The 20033-nt window shown below is 47.6% G+C and overlaps 2 protein-coding genes across 5 annotated transcripts; both read right to left on the reverse strand.

Moving 5' to 3' along the window:
* Positions 1-222: 222 nt before the first annotated feature.
* ntn2 (netrin 2) lies at positions 223-16303 on the reverse strand. 3 transcript variants are annotated; one of them, XM_085904071.1, is made up of 9 exons: positions 15784-16303; positions 15557-15679; positions 13596-13734; positions 10002-11257; positions 5330-5518; positions 4608-4757; positions 4002-4055; positions 2210-2284; positions 223-2143 (listed from the first exon to the last, which is right to left on the reverse strand). In XM_085904071.1, exons 3-9 carry the CDS (start codon positions 13694-13696, stop codon positions 1782-1784), a joined length of 2187 nt encoding a protein of 728 aa, XP_085760197.1. In that variant the 5' UTR covers positions 13697-13734; positions 15557-15679; positions 15784-16303; the 3' UTR covers positions 223-1781. The 3 variants fall into 3 exon arrangements, with proteins under 3 accessions (XP_085760197.1, XP_085760198.1, XP_085760199.1); XM_085904072.1 differs by lacking the exons at positions 15557-15679; positions 15784-16303 and adding an exon at positions 14774-14904; XM_085904073.1 differs by lacking the exons at positions 13596-13734; positions 15557-15679; positions 15784-16303 and adding an exon at positions 14774-14922.
* An 887-nt stretch (positions 16304-17190) lies between these two features.
* LOC147039310 (uncharacterized) lies at positions 17191-20001 on the reverse strand. Of its 2 annotated transcripts, XM_085904075.1 has the most exons (5): positions 19903-19998; positions 19725-19801; positions 17541-19660; positions 17400-17473; positions 17191-17334 (listed from the first exon to the last, which is right to left on the reverse strand). In XM_085904075.1, exons 2-3 carry the CDS (start codon positions 19762-19764, stop codon positions 17964-17966), a joined length of 1737 nt encoding a protein of 578 aa, XP_085760201.1. In that variant the 5' UTR covers positions 19765-19801; positions 19903-19998; the 3' UTR covers positions 17191-17334; positions 17400-17473; positions 17541-17963. The 2 variants fall into 2 exon arrangements, with proteins under 2 accessions (XP_085760201.1, XP_085760200.1); XM_085904074.1 differs by having other exon boundaries at positions 19725-20001.
* Between the last annotated feature and the right edge of the window lie 32 nt (positions 20002-20033).

A 20033-nucleotide genomic window follows, 5' to 3' on the forward strand; every position in this document is an offset into this window, starting at 1 on the left:
TTGCAGCAGGGAGGAGGATTTTGTTTGGATAGAAATTGGGAATTCAGACAACGAGGACCCTGAAGGTGACAGAGTGAAATACAAGGGGATTTAAAAACCCTTCCTGACTTTGATTGGAGGCCTCACCGTTTATTTACAGAACTTTTTGGACATTCCCAAACCCGCGGTCGAATGGAAATTTGAATTTCCCGACACACATCATCAAACACGGCACACGGTTCATTAACTAATAATTTATTTTGTATCACTTAGATGAAAAAGTCAGTGGTTCGTTGCCTGGAGGAAGACTCGGAAATGGGGAAGAGACATTCATCCAACGGAAAGAGGCGGGGCTTAACTCAAGCATCCCTGTGTCACATCTTGACGTCCCCACGAGTTATTTACATTAGGGCGCTTGTCGTAGAAAACATTCTGTGATGTGCATATCACTTGTTTACTTGCGTGGACTAACACACACACACACACACACACACACACACATGGATGTATTCTCACACACACCTGCGAACGCTATAAAAAGCGGCGGCGAAAGCAACAAAGCAAACGCACGAAAGGGGACCGGCTTCCATTGCCAAGCTTTAGGCCTCGTTAAACAACATGACGGCTTTCGAGAAAACATCTGGCCAGTTCTGAACTTCACGATATTGTTGTGTGGGGGGGTGGGCGGGGCACAGTTTGACGGACATTTGACGGGAAAGGAGTACAGTGCGCCACTGAGCCTATTTGGCAACCTCCAACTGTGCTGTCACTTATTAAAGACACTCAGTACATAACATGCAAAAATGGCTCCTGGGGGTGGGGGGGCTTGGCCGATACGCAGCAGAGGAGAGTCTTTTGGAAGAACGACAAGCCAAACATGCGGCCGCAGCCAAACAACTTTCAAGACATGCCTGTCAGCAAGATGGCCGCCGCGCCAGTTCGACGCAAACTTCAGATTCTTGTTTAGCTTATACCGAGACGTTGCAATGATGTCTTTCACAGAATGAAAGGCGGAGGAAAACCTGGAGAGCGACCAGACTTTTTTTTTTTTTTTTCTCCTCCTCTCTTGACTTTCAGAGTCTCTTAATTAGGTTTAAAACTCCGACTGTGCTCATTTGGCAAAGGATGACAGGGGGAGATAACTTTTTTTTTTTTGGGATGCTGGCAATGGTTTGGTTAGGGGGGGGGGGGGGGGGGGGCTTTGATGGACCAGCACAAACCACAAACATGCAAACATGACAAAACTTTGTAGGATTGAAACGCGATAGTCTGGTGTTCTAGTACGGTATGCTCTCGACGAACGTTCCAGCCTCGTTCATTCAGACTAAATAGTCAGCTCGGCTCGCTTCTGTCTGCCAGTCACATGACACTTTAGGCGTCCTTCAGAAACTGAGGGTCCAAACCATGTGGCCTTCAGAAATGTCAACTTGAATGAGTCCAGTCTGATGGCAGTTGTGGAAAATTCCAAAGACTTGATTAAAAAAAAAAAAAAAAAAGTTCCTCCTGATATCTGGTATCCCCCCCCAAAAAAAAAAGTTTGTGACTCCTTGGATTTCATTGTTGCAGTGGTTGGAAACGGAGAGGAAGGTTCCAACGTCGTCAGCGAGGGCGGGAACTTCGTACCCTTAGCGGTCCCTTTTTAAGGCAAACCATTGGACGAGAAAGATGTGACAAATAAAAAAGAAAAAGGAAAATAATTATACAATATACACAAAATGTGGTCCTCGGGGTACATGCAGTCTTGCAGCGTTCCCGTGATGGAAAAGGGGGGGGCGGAGTTAAGGTTCCACGGCGCCGTCCAATCAGGCTTTGCCGCACTTGCCCTTCTTCTCTTTGCGCTGGAACTTCCTCAGTCGTCTCGTCCAAACGTCCCTCCACTGGATCACCAGGCTGTTTTTATCAGCCAGCAGCCCGGCACGTTCCGGGTTGGAGGTCCCGACCCCGGGCCCTGAGCCGGTCCCGCCGTCGCTGCCGCCCATAACCAGGAAGCGCTTGCTCATTTGGATCTTTGGACATTTGCAGGCCAAATCCTTCATGTGCACCCACAGGATGTTGTCTCCTCGTTTTAAGGGCTCGCCGCGACTCTTATACACGGACATGACGTTGACGGAAAACTTGGCCCAGTCGCCGACCGTCTCCATGTCCAGCACGTTCACTTGCACCGCTGAGGACGACAAGTCTCGGGTGAGCGGTCTCGGTGCGTACGTCACGCCGTGAATTCCAAACTCACCATAATCCTTTTTGCAGTATTTCTTCATGTTGATCTTCAAGTTACCCTTCACCGGTTTGCAGTAAGACTCACAATCTATAAAACAAACATGGTGGCTGAAACACAACAGAAGACTCAAAGTGTTAACTTTTGACATGTTATGGAGGTTGGGGAGAGAAAAAACAGAGCGAGGTGGAAGCCAGTGTGATGCCCGAGACCACACATTGGCCAGATCCATATTAACAACTCCGTCATCCTGCTCGTAAATCCGCAATGGAAATGTGCTCTTCCCTCAGAGTTTCACATTCTAAAAGCCCCGGAAAAAAAAAAAAAAGAAAAAGACAATAATTCAATTTTAGATGGAGAGCCCTCAGGCAAGCCAGAGAGAACGTGCATGGAAATGTTTGATAGTTATCAAAATTGAAATTGTGTGATGATGAAAAGAGAGAAATGGGGGGGTCATATAAAATATTGAAAACAGATGAGCGCTATCATCAGAAAAAATGTGGAACGGTTTTGAATTTGCATATTTGTAGTTGATGGAGTGACAACATTGGAAAACATTTCCCATGTTTGAAGTCCCGATGGGGACACGGGAAGCCGAGCGTGCTGCCTGCTTGGAATGTCAAGTATACCAAACACACACAGAACTGGACCTGGTCCTTGTGGTCTCGCTACTTTCGCGAGGAAAAATCCAGCCAGTCATGTCGGCTACCAAAGTAAATCAATCAAAAGCGGCTGCACACGAAAAGGGCGTTGCGTTTTTTTGTTTTTTTTTTGCAGTAAATGAAGGAGTTTAGGAAGGACAAGAAAGTCATAAAAACATCCAGGATGTTTGGCTGTGAATCAGCGAGCAGGAGATTTTATAAGGCTCAGTGAGAAGAAAAAAGGAAGGAACGGGGGGAAAAAAGGAAAAAACTTTAATAACCAAATTGGGGTGTTTAAAAAATACATCAAAAAATTGACAATTCATGATTTTTTTTTTTTTTTATTTAGGATGATCTATATTTTTTTTCTAGTCTCTGGAAGTGAAAACAAAATCCTGCCAAATTGAAAAGATTTTTTTTCTTTCTTTTCAGATCATTATCATATACGTGCGTGTAGATGACATACGCATGGATTTCATTAAAGCGCCGCCAAATATTCCTTCTCCGAGGTATTGGCGCTGAAACCTTGGCAGCGGGAAAACGGGCAAAAGCTCCTTTTCCCATGAGGAGTCACTTTTCACCTGGAAAAGCTTTTGCTAAAAAGAAAAAAAAATAATCGCCTAGTGACCCGGAAGAGCAACCCAGTGAAAACACTTTTCTCTACATACGACAAGGACAAATTGAGTGCTCCGCCCCCTTCTACACAAAAAAAACGACATTTTGGACAGTTCAAGTTTAAGGATGGAGAGAAAGACACGGATGACGTATTTTCCAGTGCCTGAGGAGAATCGCCGATGGAAACTTTTTCCCACGGGAGAGCCCGAATCAATTTCCTCCCAAGTCAAGTTGCCAAAAAAGTCTTTTCACGCCTCAAAACGTTTCCTTCCACTTTATCTAGCAATCACCTCGGCCTTGTCGTCGGAGCCGCGGTGATGCTTCGAGGTCGAGGAAACTTGGCCGAGGGCTTTGGGATTCCGAGACAAAAAGGGGGGAAAATCTCATCTGGGCCAAAGCACTTCAAAAAAAGGGAGGCGCCCCATCCGCCATTAATATTTATTCCACACCTTTAAACTGGAGCCCAGAAATATGGGGGGAAAAAAAAAAAAAAAAGAGATGTTTTTGTTCTTCTGGTGAACGGGGCGGGGTGTGAGTGAGCGTACACCAACCTGCTGGCTCTTCTGTGCTGCTCACCACAGCTGTGGGGTTCACCACGGGGATCTCTGGAACGTCAAACATAAAACATAAATGCTACATTTGAGCGGCAAACACGACAAGCACATCTTCCAAGATCTTGGAAAGCAATTTGGACTGTTAAAAATCTGCATTAAAATTGTGCATGACGGCATTAAAAAAAAAAAAAAAAAAAGGTCTGTTCTGACTCCGCCACATCTCGTGAAGCACAATGAAAGGATTCGTACTAATACTAATTGGCTGCTTAACAGCCTCGCCCTCCCCCCTCCCCACGAGGCCATATTGTCACACCCAAAGTTGCCATTAAGCCTAATAGAGCTAAATTTATGCACGCGCTTAGTTCCCTTTGGTGCCTGGGACGGTTCAGCGGCAATGAAATGGTCGGGGTCGGCCATCCATGACCGTGGTTCTTTTTTGGGCCATCTGCTCCGGAGCAGCAATGCGAGGGGAAACAACACGGCGCCATGTGGCACCGCGTGGCGTGGCGCAGTGTGACGCTGCATCAGCAAAGGTCTTTTTTTTTGTTTTTTTTTTTTGAAAAAGCTCCATTTAGCTTTGAGCTAGCGAGAGCGTGGACTCACTGATGCAAGGGGCCACGGGAGATCGGCTCTGTTGGTAGCCCTTGGCGCAGCGGTTGCAGGTGCTGCCGGTGACGCCATCTTTGCAGGGGCACTGACCCGTGGTCTGGTTGCACGTCTTACCCGCTGCTCCGACGGGGTGGCAGTCGCAGGCTGGAGGTGGAACAAGAACATGAGACCCCCTCGAAACAAAACAGTTTATAGTCTTTGTCCACCGTGTTCGGTAAACAACCGGGCAAATATGAGCAGGTCGTAAGGGAAGAGGAGGAGGAGGGGGGGGGGGGGGGGTTTGATCTCTGCCCCCTCCTTTTCTCCTCAAACAGTTTTTTTTTTTTCCCCCAAGGTTTTATGAGCAAGGAGGCTTGGGCCAGTTAAGAAGCTGTAAAAAGTCCTCAGATGTTGATGACTTTTCAAGCCTGCGTGACTGCAGCTGTGACAGACGTCGCCTTGGGATTTGTAGTCCTTTAAACGGCCTTTTCTTCATCGAGCCTTAGCAAATTGTGGATGATTATTTCTTTTTCTTACTTCACGATATTTTTCATGGATCCATTCCCCGCCGTTCTCATGGCTTACATATGCTCATTTGCAGAGCAGGTCTGATTAGGAACAGACGCTTGCCCCGCCCCCCCCTCTCTTTTGGAAACACCTGTATTTTATTGTCTCGAGACGCGACACTCGAGCATACTTTCACCTTTAACACGTGGAGAAATCGAAATAGCACTTACCCTTGCAAGCCCGTCGATGAGTGATAGGTCGGGCCATGTCTCGGAAGAAGCCTTCCTTGCAGTAGTGGCAATGGCGGCCGGCCGTGTTGTGGCGGCAGTTCATGCACACGCCTCCGCTCTTCCTTCCCGAAAGTTTATACAACTCCATGTTGAAGCGACAGCGCCGAGCGTGGAGGTTGCAGTTACACGCTGCGGACGGACGGACGACACAGTTGTCAGAACACCTTTAAGATTTACTTTGACGCTGCGGTTTGGTAAGAGCGAGCGTTTACAACGACACGACGGCTCCGACTTTGGCGGCGGTTCTGCTTCCCATCCATCAAAATGATATTTGTAGCCTTCATTTCTCCTTTTGGGTGATTTATGGATCCAACTTCCTTCAATTCATCACTTATTAATCTCCGCAGAGAGACACGTTAATCCCGCGTCAATCTCACCGATGACCTATTAAAGGAAACCGGGCTCACATCAAGAGATTTGAGCTTCACCGATGAGGTGAGCCAGGATATAACAGGACGTTTTATTATTTTTTTTCCTCGGTTCAAGCTGGAGATCCGACCGGTTCACTGAGGTTGCCGAGACGATTACGAAACCAGAGTTTGATTTAGGAGCTAAAGTAGCTGAGAGGAATAATTGTTTTTGTTTTCTGGCAACCCGGACAGTTTGTGTACTTAAGCAGTAAATCCATTGTCATAACGTCAATGTTATAATCAACAGACCACATCGGCATTGAAACATCGCCGCCCCGACGTTGGGGGAAAAATGAGTTTTGATTCGCGGCTCTTATTTTCAAGGTACAACGACTACATTTTGTCGCTACTGTGGCGAGAGCTGTACGTGATCCACATTTAAAAAAGGAAGCCTGTCACCGGGCCGGGGAAATGAGGCCGTGTTTTTCTCCTGGTTCCAGATCCTGGAAAAAGGGGGGGGGTGGGGAGGGGGCACATTCCCAGACTGTTTCCCAATTCCATATGGTTACAGGCCAATTTGTTTGGAATTCAGAGGCTAATCAAATAGCATTTGAAATTTGACATAAAAAAATGAGTCGGACGTGGAAGACGTGATCTTGACCACAAGTGTGAAATATTCCAAGGAAATTTCCAGGGCAGGCAGGATGCTGTTTCTGCCATCAAGCATCTCAAACACGTATCCAGCTGTGAGCATGTGGGACCATTAACACCTTGCACTGGAACATGAAAGTGATGGATCACGTTTTGCATCGCAAGCGCAGCTGAAGAACCGACGGCAAATTTCTGGCATCTTGTTGATTTATGGCCGAGCGGCAACTCAAAGTACCGAGCGGAGAATGTATTGAATCCAAATCTATTGTATTGAGCTTATGTGTGGAAAAAAAAAAAAAAAGGAAAAATCCCTTTGCGTGTAGCCAGTGTTAAAAAAAAACAAAAAAAAACAGTTCGCATGTTGTCAAGGAAATGGCAAAACAAACAATCTGCGGTTGGCAAACAAAGCCGCGACAAATCATTTTTTAGTACGTGAGACGAAAATAACCATAAGTCATTAAGATAAAGAGAAACAAATTGGAGGTACTGAAGGAATGACGGCTTCACGCAAGCGGGAGCCAGCGTCCTCCTCCTGCGCACATGTTTCTGACTTCCCCATCTCCAAAGAACTTTCAATAGCCACAACGTGCCAGGTAACATATTGACTCAAGAACAGTTAGGCGTTCCCCCCTCCGAGCCAGCTCACAGTCTTCACGTGACAAATCGGCCCGTTGAATGAAAACCCATTTCAACAAATAAAAAGCAAATGTACTTTATATGTTCGCTATAAATCGAATTCTATTTTTCCTTCACCTCTACCAAAGCCGATGGAGACTCGCCCCTCCCCTCAACTAATATTGGTCCTCAAAGGGCCACACTCTGACCGCCATCTTTCTCGGCTCGGGTCGGGTCGGGCTGAGCTCCAGACGCCGTGTGTTACTCCCGACATGGTGTGAGCTGAACAGCGCCTGGCCCTTCCAGCCACCTGCTCAGGACACCGGGAGGGAACACCCGGTTAATTACCTCCTTGTCGGATACCGTGGCATTGACACAGTGTGGTGAAATACACAAAATAAGATTGTAATCATAAAAAAAAAGACACCAAAAATGTGCTAATGACACAATTTCATTCAAAATACATACACAAAGAGTTCACGGAAGAGTTCCCGCACTCATGTTCTGGCTTAACAGCCACCAACAACAGCGGCCGGCGTGTCGGCTGGAAACCGCATCGTTCGGCAGTTAGCAGAGCCCGCGGCCTTGCAACAACATTGAGAGAAAAAATTTCCAACGACAAAAAAGCCAGGCTCTGATTTCAGCCGAAGGGGCTCCTTGATAGAAAAAGTCACTGGTGGGAAAGTCGGGGTTGATTGCTACCATGTGTGGGTGCGCGACTTGATAGAGCGGCGCATATTAACGCAATTAACATGATTTCACCTCTTTATAATGACTTGATGGGAGAAGTGTCAATCAAACCCATTCAACCTTGGGATAAGCAGAGAAGCTGCAAAAAAAAAAAAATAATTCAAATGATGAGCCCTCGCTAGCTAGCCTCCGGCGACGCGGGAGTTCCGGGGAGTCGATTAGCAAAAGTAGGATAATGACACATAGCGGCTTTTCTTTTCTAAAATTATCAATCTCATCATGGTCTTTTATCCCATGTTGCCTTCAGGCGAAAGAACACAGCTTTGAAAATTGCGCGTTCCATTTGAAGGGAATCCGACATCCTCGCGTTACAACCGATAAAAACGACACGGACGTTTTCACTTTCATTTCTCAAATCGTGAAAATAGAACACAGACTGACCCCGGCTTGGCCTCGGCTGGTTGAGAAGTGCAAAAAAAAAAAAAAAAAAGCTATGAAGGGATGGAAGGGCCTATTTTGAAATTCTAATCAGTATCAAAAAAACATCTGCTCTTTGTCAGAGGGGAGAAAAAAAATGACGACGTCGTCCTCTGGGTTTAACAAATGAAGGAAATTTCCTTCAACTTATTTATCCGACGAATGTGATTTAAAAGGTACGTAAAAAGCAGAGCAGCGTATGATTGAATAATAAAACATTGAGCGCCACACCCTCTACGGCGCTGCCAACCACAGCTCACCTGCAATCTTGAAAAATAAACCCGCAGCTTGCAAATGAGCCGTGGCGTCGGTGCACTGTTGGATCTGGCTAAGCTAAGCTCCATTAGCGATGGATGATGCCTGCTTCTGGCCTCGGAGCATCCCCGAGCTGCACTTCCTGCGCTCCAAATGAGGAAAAGGGAAGGACTGGAAAATAATTTGCCGGTACCATAAATCATCTCGGACTGGTGTCACTTGACTCCACAAGAGGCCTCTCATCCGATACAGTCTCTTTGAGCAGACTTAATTTGAAAGTCAACAAACCGTATTTACATTCCGGCGTGGGGGCACGCCAGCAAAAACAACAATACTCAATCACAAACGGCAAGCAAACACAAGCGTCGCATCTGTTTCCTCGTTCTGTCGGGCACCGCTCGGCAGATAAATCGCAGCGGGGTCGCCCTCGCCGACCTCCAGGACGGAGGGGATTTTTAAAAACCAAGATGGAGGCAACAGATGGGTCGAAAGAAGAGCCCGTTACTCCACTCGGGAGGCAAAAATCAGAACGGCTCCTGACATCCAACAACATGTCACCATTCTGCATAAAGGTCACGACCCCACGCCCCTGCTCCCTTCAGACCTTCCCTTTCACTAAAAAACGCCCTCAGGCCCCGCTTTGGATTCCAGGAAGGTAAAGCGGCTAGTTAGCTTTCATTGGCAAATCCCGGCGACGTATACGTAAAACGGGTGTAACATTTGGGAAAGAGCAAGAGGATATTTAAAAGAGGAAAAGCGCTGAGGGATCTGCGCTGGGATATTGTTGCATAGTTGGCCTTTGGTTTTGTCACCCCTGGTCACCCTTAAGCAAATCTGGCATTTGCTAAATATGATCTCAGGCGAGCTCGCTGGGCAATTACAACACGTTAGAAAAATATACACTTTTGCCCGCCTCCATCCCTCCCTCCCCCCGCAGAAAATTTCTGGCTTCATCAGCGAGGTGAAAACGGGGACAGCGCTTACTAATTCGCTGCCACGTTTTTTCACGACAGGCCAAATTGAGCTGAATTCAATTTCGCTGGATGTCTGTTGATTTAAAACAGGTGCGCAAATCTAATATGAAGCCAGACGATCCAAAATGAAAATCGACGGAACTGCCTATACAATTACATTAGCGGCCGTTGGCACGTAAATAAGAATAACAATTTGACATGGCCGGCTCCCAGAGCGTAAACACGACTCGCTCGCGTGACGACTCGGATGATTTAACCCCTCGCTGAGTGCCAGTGAGTTGAATAGTTGTCATCCGCTGTTTAGACATTTCCAGAAAACATGAGCGTTTCCCTGAAGAGGTGCACTTCATTTACACGCTTGATGGGAAACGCAGCCGAGTGACCGATTCGAGTGCGGGCGGCTAGCAAAAAAGCTTACAAATATCAACATTTTATTTTCGATTGTGGCTGCCCAAAGGTGGTCATTGGATATTTGGCCAGCGGTTGTCTTTATTCAATTTTGACGGGTCGGTGTCTAAGTGCTCACTTAGGGCTCGATGGTATGGCTGACTATTTGTTTTGACTTTGGACCCAAAGAGAAGAAAAACAAAAAGTACTCACGCAGACATTCGTTGGCCTCGCGGGCACTGGCCCTCTGCCACGGCCGGTCGTAGTGAAAGGGCTTGCAGCGGTCGCATTCGGGCCCTTCCGTGTTGTGCTTGCAGTCGCACACCAGTTTGCCTTCCTTGTCTTTCAGGCAGCGTGACCCGTGGCCGTTGCACTTGCACCTCCCGCCCACTTGGAAGTCGCCCACCGCGTAGAAGTACGCCGGCAACGTGGAGGGCGCCGCCGCCGCAGCCGCCGCGGGGTCTTCGTCCCGCCCGGCCGGTCCCGGCTCCCGCGATTGCTGGGGCCGAGTGAAAACCACGCGGATATCCGTGACGGTCACCCAGTCCTGAAGGACCGGGCTGTTGTCAAAGTCTTTGCCGGACGGCCGTCCGTCCAAGGTGCTGAAAGCGATGAGGCCTCCGGAGAGCGGGTAGAGGTCCGTGTGGCCGTCGCTACACAGAGCCTCTTGTTCGTTCTGCTTGGTGATGGCGGCTCTGTTGGGCCGGTTGTACACGCGCCGACACTGCGACGAATAGAACTGGTAGGGTGTCCACGTTTTGCCGTAGTCCATGCTCTTGTAGATGGCCAGGGACTCCGGTCTGGGGGAGCAGAACTGCAAGCTGACGTAGGTGATCTCAAACTTCTTGCCCAGGGAAAGCGTGAGCGTCACATTGTGCGGCGAGGTGTTGAGGTTCTCCGACTGCCAGCAGGTCAGGTTGTGAGCCGAGTTGAGATCGGTGAGGTAGGAAGCCGGGCGGGCGCGCCGGGGGTCGGCGGCGTCGCAGATCTGGCACGTTCGCACCGACGGCCGCTCGTCTCCGCGCTCCACCACGCTGCACGAGCGGGACGACGGCCGCCCGCACACGCTGGACACCGCCACCTCCTTGCCAAAGGCGGCGTTGATAAACTCGGGGATACAACGCCGGGCTGCGCCGGCGTCGTCGTAGCAAGGGTCAGCGGGGGTCTGCTGGCCGGCGAAGGGGTTGTTGGCGCCGTGCGACGACGCCGAGCCCGCCAGAAGGCTCAAGCACAGCAAGTACGTCCAGACATCCCTCATTCTGCACCGAGGGCCCGGCTCCCGACCACCGCACGCGTCTTCGGAGGCAAATAGATGCGAGTCGAGCGGAGAAGCTGCGCCAGTAAACGCCAGAGCGAGACTGCGTGCGGACGTGTCCGACTTCTCGCTAAAAATCTCCCGAGCCGGCCTTAATTGCGGCCCGGAGGAAGGAGACTGTCGGTGCTCGGTGACCCTTGGCGCGAGGCCCTTCCTGCGGGAGACAGACGCAAACACGGAGGTCAGTGTCAAACTCGTATTGTTACCACAAAAGGAAATCACCAAGAAGGGGCACTCAGTCAAGCACGGACCTCTACCAAGGCTGAGCAATCACGTCCGTCTGAAAAATTCCGACATTAATTAACATTTATAGAAGATGTAAATGCTTGGCTGGCTGGAATAAAAAAAATATATGGCCATTTAAAGAAGTGGATGCCTCTAAAATGGCCGACCCACTTTCTGTTCTTCCGCCGGTGTCAAAAGCAGCCGAGCTTTGTGGTCATGCTCGGGTAGCATGGCATCCCATAATCCCTGGTAATGGTGTGGTGCGACGGACCAGAAATGTGGTCTCTGTGTTTGAAGAAGTGAAACCGCCAAAGAGAAACTCTCATCAAAGACGACGTGGGTCGACGGTAACAATTCCGACATTCCCAGATGAGTCAATTCACCAGTGATATGGTTCCACGCTTGGTACCTGGGTGACATTGTTTCTACAATGCTCAGCTAGACAAGGAGCCTCTTGGTTCCAAAGAAGGGGTTCGGAGTGAGAAAGCCATTTGGGGGGGGGGATAAAGCCTGGGGCTTTTCCTCGCCTAATCCCCCTTTTCCTTCCCTGGGTGTCAAATCGAGAGGTGCCTCATTTGAAAAGTGACAGCTGAAGGCAACCGCATCCTTCTTTGTGTGCTATTTATTAAATTACAATGAATGGCAGTCAGGCGCTCCCGCTCGGGCTTTCCCTTCATACAAGGCCATCCATCCCTCTTCATCTGAGAAAGAAGAACAAAAGGTGGCCTCTGTATCCACTTCAGTCAAGCGCGGCGGAAAGCAGACAGATGGGAGTTAAAGGCCAGTCGCAAAGACAAAAGTTTGCTTCTTCTTACGTGTGAAGGGCTCCGGGGATTGCAACCCTTCAAAAACAAAAAAACAAAAACCTGGCAAATGGGAGCACTCATCTGCACTCTAACTATTTGGCCTCTTCTCAAGTGGTGCTAAAAGGAAACAAGCCCCCCCACACTTGTTTTCTAGTGTTGGACAAAAATGTCCAGAAAAGTAAGACAATGTGATAAATGGAAGAAAAGGCTGGAGATTAATGGAGGAAGGTGACTAGGGCATGAAAAATATGAGCTGGATGGAGCGAGACAGATTAAGGTGGACGACTGCGACGGTGCGTGTCAGTGCCTGGAATGACTAAATATGGCGCATGGGAGAATTGTGGGTTGCTTCAACCGAGTGGGAATGGTGACAACACACTAGAGGAGACGCCAGCTTTTTTCTTTTTTTCCACCTCATGACTTATCCTAATGAGAAACAAGTTTCATGTGAAGATTGGAGAACGACGGGGTGGTCTTGTGGTTTCGAGCGAGACTTTTTTTTTTTTCAGCTTCTCCCCAATCGGAGAGATCATCCCACGTCGAGTCGCTTCTCTTTCAAGCATGGGCGCCTTAGTCGGAGTTCACCGATTAGGAAAACACAAGTCGCTGAGAAGCTTTATTTGGCTTGGGTGTATCGTGGAGGGCTACGGGTAGAGAGGGGGGCGAAGGGGGGGGGGGGACAGCTGAGCCGCTTTGTATCCCAAGTGGGAGCCTTTCACGCTGGTCGGGTAGCCCCTCTCTAAGACGGGGAGCGGAGGGAGGTCTTCTATCGGGTGACAGTGAGAGGGGGCCCGATGTGGTACCCTGCTGTCCCCCTCCAGCACAGTAATCCCTGGTGGGGTTATTAGCAGCTTTCCACAACTACTGAAGATTATTTTTTTTTTGGGGGTCAATAATGCTGACACATTGCCAATTTTGACGGATGCTAGTTTATTTTGAGTCTGTTCGACAATGGGCAGAATCCAAAAATATAACACACACAGAGCAAATAAAGATGTCCACGTGAGTCAACATGACTGACAGGACTCAGGTAACAGAGGTCAGTGGCCTGCTCGATGACGGCCATCTTCACGGTGGTGACGACAATTGCCGTGTGTGTGTGTTGGGGGGGGGCAGGAAGGGGTCAACTTTCCCAGCTGAGGGCGTCATTAGCAGAGGGATCACGGACAGATTCTCATGTCTTTTCTCCGCATAAGCAGAGAAGGTTCAAGGTGGAGAACGAGGTCAAGGAAGCTCTCAGACAAAATTGCCGAGGTCAATGTTTTGGTGAGAAGAGGGGAGAAAAAATAAAAAATAAAAGGGGTAAAAGTTTCAGGTATGACGCTAGACCCGAGGGTTAAACGGGGTTAATTGTCCACGACGATACAAAACAGTCAAGCGCGGGGAAAGCCCGACACATTTTCAAAACATTCCAAACACCACCGCTGAGAAACATGCCGATATGACCACACACACACACACCTGGAGAAAACGTGCATGCAGGCCAAGCGGGACGCGGGGGACGGGCAGGACCGAGCATGCCGATATTTGCTCCTGGACCGTCTTCCCGTTGCCAGACACATCTGGAGTGTCACGCCGACGGACAGCAGGTATTTCAACGCTTACAGGGGAGCACACACACACACACACTTCAATGGAACTTAGAGAATGAGTGACACAAAATCTGCAGAGTGTTGCCTCGGATTATATCGCACACATCATGCGACTGCAACCGCCTCTTACGATGAAAATAATCAGACAATTCCCGATTGCGTGGAGTGACTCCAGCGCTTAGCGGTGAGAAGTAGGTCAAGTGGCTGACACTGTTTCAAGGGGGCAATAGGGGCATACTTTAAGGCCATTGAAGCAGTTAAGATAACAAGTGCCGGACGGGACTGTCGCTTTCAGCTCCAGACTTGTTTGAGAGCTGGCTGTGAGCGCTTTCAAGGGGGTGGAGCTTAACATTGGAGCATGTTTGATATTCGGGGAAGTCAGCACAGGCCAAAATAGGATTGGATTTGCACTAAACGGACCCACCGAACTAAAATATGTCCTAAATGAAAAAAAAAATGTGTCAAGGGTAGACATGAATGACATCGTCGATGACGTCACATCACTAAAATGTTTTGAGTGTAATTTTGAATGACTCAGATAATTTTGACTTCTTATATAATATTTCAAAATACTTGATGCAACAGAATTTAGGTGAAATAAACTTTGATGAATTAAAGCCATACATTTAATTACAGAACATCCTCCATCATAATTTTAATGACATGTTATCAAACTTACTTTTTTTATTTATTCCTCAACTTTAGATTTGATGTCTAATGCAACGTTACAGTGTAACTTTAACTTTTCAGAAGGAGGGAGGGGGGGGGCGTACGCTGAGGAAATATTGGAAGTGACACACGCATGTTGAAGGACGAAGGCGGCCGAGAGGCGCGCCGCTTGCTTTGGCACGCATGCACTCTTGGCTCACAATCGCCCCTTCAGCTTCCGACCTCCTCTTGCACACTTATTTCTGCCCGATTCCAAAGTGGCACCTGTCTGTGAACGCGCGTGCACCAACTAACGGCAGCTTCATTGAAAACACGGGTTCACGTAACCTGTCATTGCCCAACACATGCTTATTGAAATAATAATCATATCCAACTTACCTTATTGAATCCAAATTAGCCTTTAAATAGAGTAAAAAAAAAAAAGATGCCACTAAATCCCACAAGTGAAAATGTGGATCACCTCTCTCTCACGCGTGCCTGGACCCAAGTGAGAAGCGAGCAGTCGTCCATATGTTGTAAAGCGAGCCCGGGCTGAGGCTACTCCCCGTTCAAATCAAACACACATTTTCCCAAAGTGTGTGCGGGAGAGGAGAAGGGGGGGGGGGGGGGGGGGCGACGTGTGTGTGCGTGTGTGTGTGTGCAAAGAGGAGGGGAACCAAATATTCCAATTACACTCTTAATGCGTTTTCTCCTTGTTGGACTTGATTTTGCACAAATGAAAACATTGCCAAGAAACCACAAAAACAACCACAAGCCAAAACCAAAGCGACTATTTTGTCATAGTGTGTGTGAAATACACAATGTGGATTGTTCCCACTTGCCTCAAAAATCTCTCTAAGCTGATCAACATTCCTTTTGAATTCACTGTACTGTCGTCTGCCATTCAAAATAAAGTTAAGGGGTCAAAGAGGTCACCTGACTCTGACACACCAATTGATATTTGTTTCAGTGAAATGTTCCATGACTCAAATAATCGTTGAATGTGAATTGTGAGTGGCAGAGATAAGAGCGACAACAAACATTTGCTCCATTGAGAGAAAAAGGAAACAGCATTGAAAGACACAAAGAGACACAGCAGTTTCTCCATGTTAATCAATTCTTCAATTAGTCGTGAGAAAGGTCAACGTGAGCTTCACAAAAGGAACAAAAAGAAACACTTACGGCGTCCTAGGGAGTTTTTGCACGGTGTAGTCCAAGATGGGGATACTTTGCAGTGGACACAAGACAATCAATGCCAGCTTATGGTTTTTGTTTTGTTTTTTATATCTTCATTTTTGGCACCTCCTGTTGGCAGAGGCAGGGAGTACATTTTTGGGTAGCATTTTCTAAAATATGCTTGTCTGACATTTACGTATGATTTGAAATCATGAAAATCAAAAGTTAGTTACCAGTTATTCTTCCTGAGGTTTTGCCCCATTGCTGAGCTCAAAACTCTCAGGAACTGATCTTCAACGGTGAATGGACGCTCTCTGGTGGCCACATGTTTTTTTCCCCCCTTTTTTGTTCTTTTATGTTTATTGGAGCAAAATATGCAAATTAAACAAATATAATGATCATTTGTGGAAATAAATAAAAATGGAATCCAAAAAATAGCCAATGTGACAATAAACATATACAAAAAAAATTATAAAGGAGAAATAAATAAAACAAACTTTCCTATCGATTCATAACAGAGAAAAAAAACATTTTTAATAACAATAAACTTTCCTATCAGTATAAAACAGTTCTTATTTGAACTTGATAGGAGTTTGAAAAATGGAGGAGCAGCAACCTGGAAAATGATAATAAAAAAAAAATTGGTTTGAAATTGTGCATATTCATGAGCAGCACTGCCTTAAAAATCGGATGAACCACAATAAAACAAAACACAGTCTGTCTAGATTCTCAGTCTCGGTCCCAGGACTTATCTCATGACCTTTTTGTAGCTCCGCCCACAAGCGAGTCTTCAGCGCCGCCGTCAGAAGTCTTAGCATCGCATTCCGACCGCTGACAGAAACGTTTGTTGCGTCTCGGCTCTTGGTTGAGGCCGGCCTCGTCTCTCGACCTCTTCCTGGATGGTCCGGGCGAAGGCTCCGCCTCTACTTCCACTTCAGCGAAACACGAGACGCTTTCCTCTGAAACCTCTTCTTCAACCAAATCGTTGTTTCCGATGCCGTGCGATCCCGACTTCTTGTCTCTCTTGGCTTCTTGCTTCTTTTTCTCCGATCCCGTCGGCGGAGGCTCTTCTTCGTCGACATCGATGCAGGCGCTCTCCGAAAAGTTATAGTCAAACTCGTGCCACCATCGGAAAGCCTCTTCGTCGATTTCCTCAACTTTGGATCTGACGTTCGGCATGGTTGGCAAAGGCAACGGGTGTTCGTCTACTTGCTCCAAAAGCTGGTTGGCGCTAACTTGCAACTCATTTTCATTGGCCGCATCCTCCACGTGGTGATCGTCCCCGTCTTGGAGATTCCCATCGTTGACAATATCATCGTTATCGTCCACGTGTTCTTGGGTGACATCGTAATCGCGAATGGTCAAATCTTCCTCCCGTAAGCCGTGGAATTCAAAGACGATTTCTTCAAAGATATTACCGCACGAAAATGGCCACACTTGCCAAATGAAGCGGATCCACGCGTATTGGTCCCGCGTATTGACAAAACGGTAAAGTTCGTCGTTATCTTCCAGAATCAGATCGATGTCGCTGTCTTCGTTTTGAGCGTCGCCGATATCGTTCTCGCTGTCGCTCTCCTCGCCGACGACGACGTCCTCCTCGCCTTCGTTATTAACCTCGTCGTCGATATCCTCGAGATTGGCCTCCTCTTCGTTGTTGTCGTTCGGGGGTTGCCTCGGCGCCGCCTCGATGATGAAGGAAATTTCTTCGCTGTGCAAGGAAATGCAAAATCGGCGAAATCTTAAATTGGGTTCCCCGATTCCCAAGTCCAGTGGAATTCGATAGCCTGCAACATGTTCAAGGTGTGTTATTGCCACGGTCACTAAGCAGTCCAAACTTTATCAGTTTTACCTAAACGGCAAAACAAATCTCAAGTACCAGAGCACCGTCCATCTCCCCGTCCTTCCATCTCGTCCAAAGGAATCCTAAGAAAAACCATAAATACATTCAATAAAATCCTCTGGATCATCTTTCGTGTCACCACCGACTTACCTTAACTTCGGGTAACTGGTCTGTAAAATACCAGTTGTTGACCAGAAAGATTTTCTTTGCAGACTTTAGTTGGTATCATGCTGATGGAAATGTCGTCGCGGTCTCAATGTGAAATCGGCGCTTCGTTTTCCAGAACCACGCTTGAGTCTGTGTCATAGAACGTGAAGTAAAAAAGCACTTCATGTCATCACACAAGATGACATCATTGCCATGATGTAACCACGATGTCACGCTCGTGCAGGTGCACACAAATGACAAAAGACAAAATCTGGAAATTGTCAGATCTATTTCAGATCACAATAACAGGATGACAAAAATTGTCCCGTTTTGATCAAGATGGCCGCCAAAGCGACAAATATCTCTTCGTTAGTCGGCCACCAAAACGTATTGCATCAAAGATTTGTTTCGCTGCCCGAGTTCGATTTATCGTTTCTCGTCCGTTAGGTCAAAATCCGATCGTCCGTTCTCCGTCAAGGTCTCGTGAGATTGAATTGGCGGCGGCGGGTGATCTTCAAGCTCTTGCTCAGATATTTGGCAAGTTGTTTCTTCTTGGAACTTGACACTTTTGTGTTTACTTTGAGAAACATGGCTGCTTAAACTTAGTAGGGCCAGGTTGTCCCGTAGACTTAGTTTTAGAGGCAGAGCTTCCAAAGCGTTGGAGTCGGTGCTGTCGGAACTTTCGACGTAGCTTTGTTCGACTTGCGGCAACATCTCCACGAATGGTTGATCTTGTGCCTCAGCGGGAAATTCTTCAGGAACATATTTGACGCAGCGAGATGAACTACATTTGTGTCTTAAGTCATTCTGCCACCTCAATCGTTTCTTCCCTTTGCTATCAGGGGAATTCAAATCTTTGTTCGATTCATTCCGTTCTTCTTCAGACTCATCTCCTTCGGAATTGCCATCATCCCCGAAGCGGAAACGTTTGCTGATTCTACTTTCGGCTTGCTCTCGGTCGTCATCGCCGCAACGCTTCCTCGACGTTCCCGGCAGAGAGACTTCCTCCGTGTCTTCCCAATCTGTGCCGCTGTCCGAGCTGTTATCGCAAAATTCGTGCCACCAACGCTTCTCGCTTATCATCTCCAAGTGGCTCCCGGCCTCGTTTCCCGAGATCCGGCTCGATGGTCCAGGTTGCGGGTTTTCGTCGGAAGACCCGCCTTCTGTCTCAGCGATACAACTAGTTCTGATACCGTGTGAATGTTCAGAGTCATATTCGGGCATTTCAGAAAAGCCATTGAAGAGTTCTAAGGTTGACTCTTCGACATCTAAGTCACCGGCCGGAGTGTTTTCTTCAGGATCGTCTTGGTCGGAGACGTTATTGTCATATCCGTGACACCATTGGCAACACATGCCGCTTTCTCTTTCAGTTTCCGAAGTCCTCCTGAACGGAAGGAGCACCGACTCGTGCTGGATCTCTTGTTCGTTAAAGTCTTTCAACCTCTCCTCAGCATCAGAAACTTCTCCGGCCGGATCGCTGTTGCTGCCGCTTTCAGCGCACGCAGCTTTGGCGGCAAATTCCCTCGAAGGTTTTGATTCCGTATCTCTATTTTCATCTTGGGAATCCAAGCTTTGGTTCGATTCACAAAGGAGAGGATTTACTTCGTAAAAATCAAAGTCTGGGCTACTGTCGGAACTTTTCTGATGGAACTCGTGCCACCACGGGAAATGCCTGTTGCGCCTCGTTCCGTTTTCATCTCCGTCGTCATCTTCGGATCTCTGCCAGGACGTTCCCGGTCGGGGTTCTCTGTTGGCTTCGTCCAAATCAGTGTCGCTATCCGAGGTGGACGCTCTCTTATGATTCTCCACGCTTCTAATTTCATCATCGTCGTCGTCCTCGTTTGTAGAATGGCCCCTCGATTGCTCGGACGAGCGTTCGACCGCTTCCATCCGCTGATTGACTTCCATGTGAACCTCAGCGTCACGTGCTTGATTGTCCTCCATATTCCCATGATTGATATGAATCGGATTATTATTCTGATGATTGTTTTCCAGATCCCATTGCTCGGGCTCGTTTACAAAGATGATCTCTTGATTGACAATAAAATCCAAGATGGCGATGAATTCCATGTTAGGTTCGTCGTTTGGTGGACGCAGACCTCTTGGTAGTGGCAAACGGATACCTGCAATATTAACGTTAGCAATTAGCATGATACTTCATATGACATGAAAAATAAAAGAACTTACTATTTGGACCATTGTGCCATCCATCGCCTTGTCCATCCATTTTGCCTGAAAGTCAGTTCGATGAAAATTCAAGGTCACTAAAGTCATAGATACAAAAAAATGGCAGCTGTGTTCAGGAAATTGGCGAAAAAAAGTAGCAGTTTGGTTTCCGCAATATTTGAGTCTTGATCATACTGACCCGAACTAAACAAGCAACACCAAACAGTCCAGAGAGCGTCTCATTGTCGGTTCCGAGTAAAGACAAACACTTCAAATGTTAAAGTGGTCAGAAGAAAACTGCTCCGCCGCAGTTGTGACTTTGTGTCATGG

This window comes from Syngnathus leptorhynchus, chromosome 22 (genome assembly GCF_054491065.1).
Source record: "Syngnathus leptorhynchus isolate UIUO chromosome 22, UIUO_Slep, whole genome shotgun sequence".
Classification (NCBI taxonomy): domain Eukaryota; kingdom Metazoa; phylum Chordata; class Actinopteri; order Syngnathiformes; family Syngnathidae; genus Syngnathus; species Syngnathus leptorhynchus.

What these genes read in the sequence shown, in the direction of transcription:
- ntn2 (XM_085904071.1), bottom strand. Translation starts at nt 13,696, where the DNA reads ATGTGTCTGGCAACGGGAAGACGGTCCAGGAGCAAATATCGGCATGCT. An exon ending in TCATCGACGGGCTTGCAAGG is followed by an intron (nt 4,758 to 5,329) that starts GTAAGTGCTATT and finishes TTCCACCTCCAG; the next exon opens with CCTGCGACTGCCACCCCGTC. An exon ending in ATACTGCAAAAAGGATTATG is followed by an intron (nt 2,144 to 2,209) that starts GTGAGTTTGGAA and finishes TGTCGTCCTCAG; the next exon opens with CGGTGCAAGTGAACGTGCTG.
- LOC147039310 (XM_085904074.1), bottom strand. Translation starts at nt 19,764, where the DNA reads ATGGATGGACAAGGCGATGGATGGCACAATGGTCCAAATA. An exon ending in ATGGCACAATGGTCCAAATA is followed by an intron (nt 19,661 to 19,724) that starts GTAAGTTCTTTT and finishes TTAATATTGCAG; the next exon opens with GTATCCGTTTGCCACTACCA.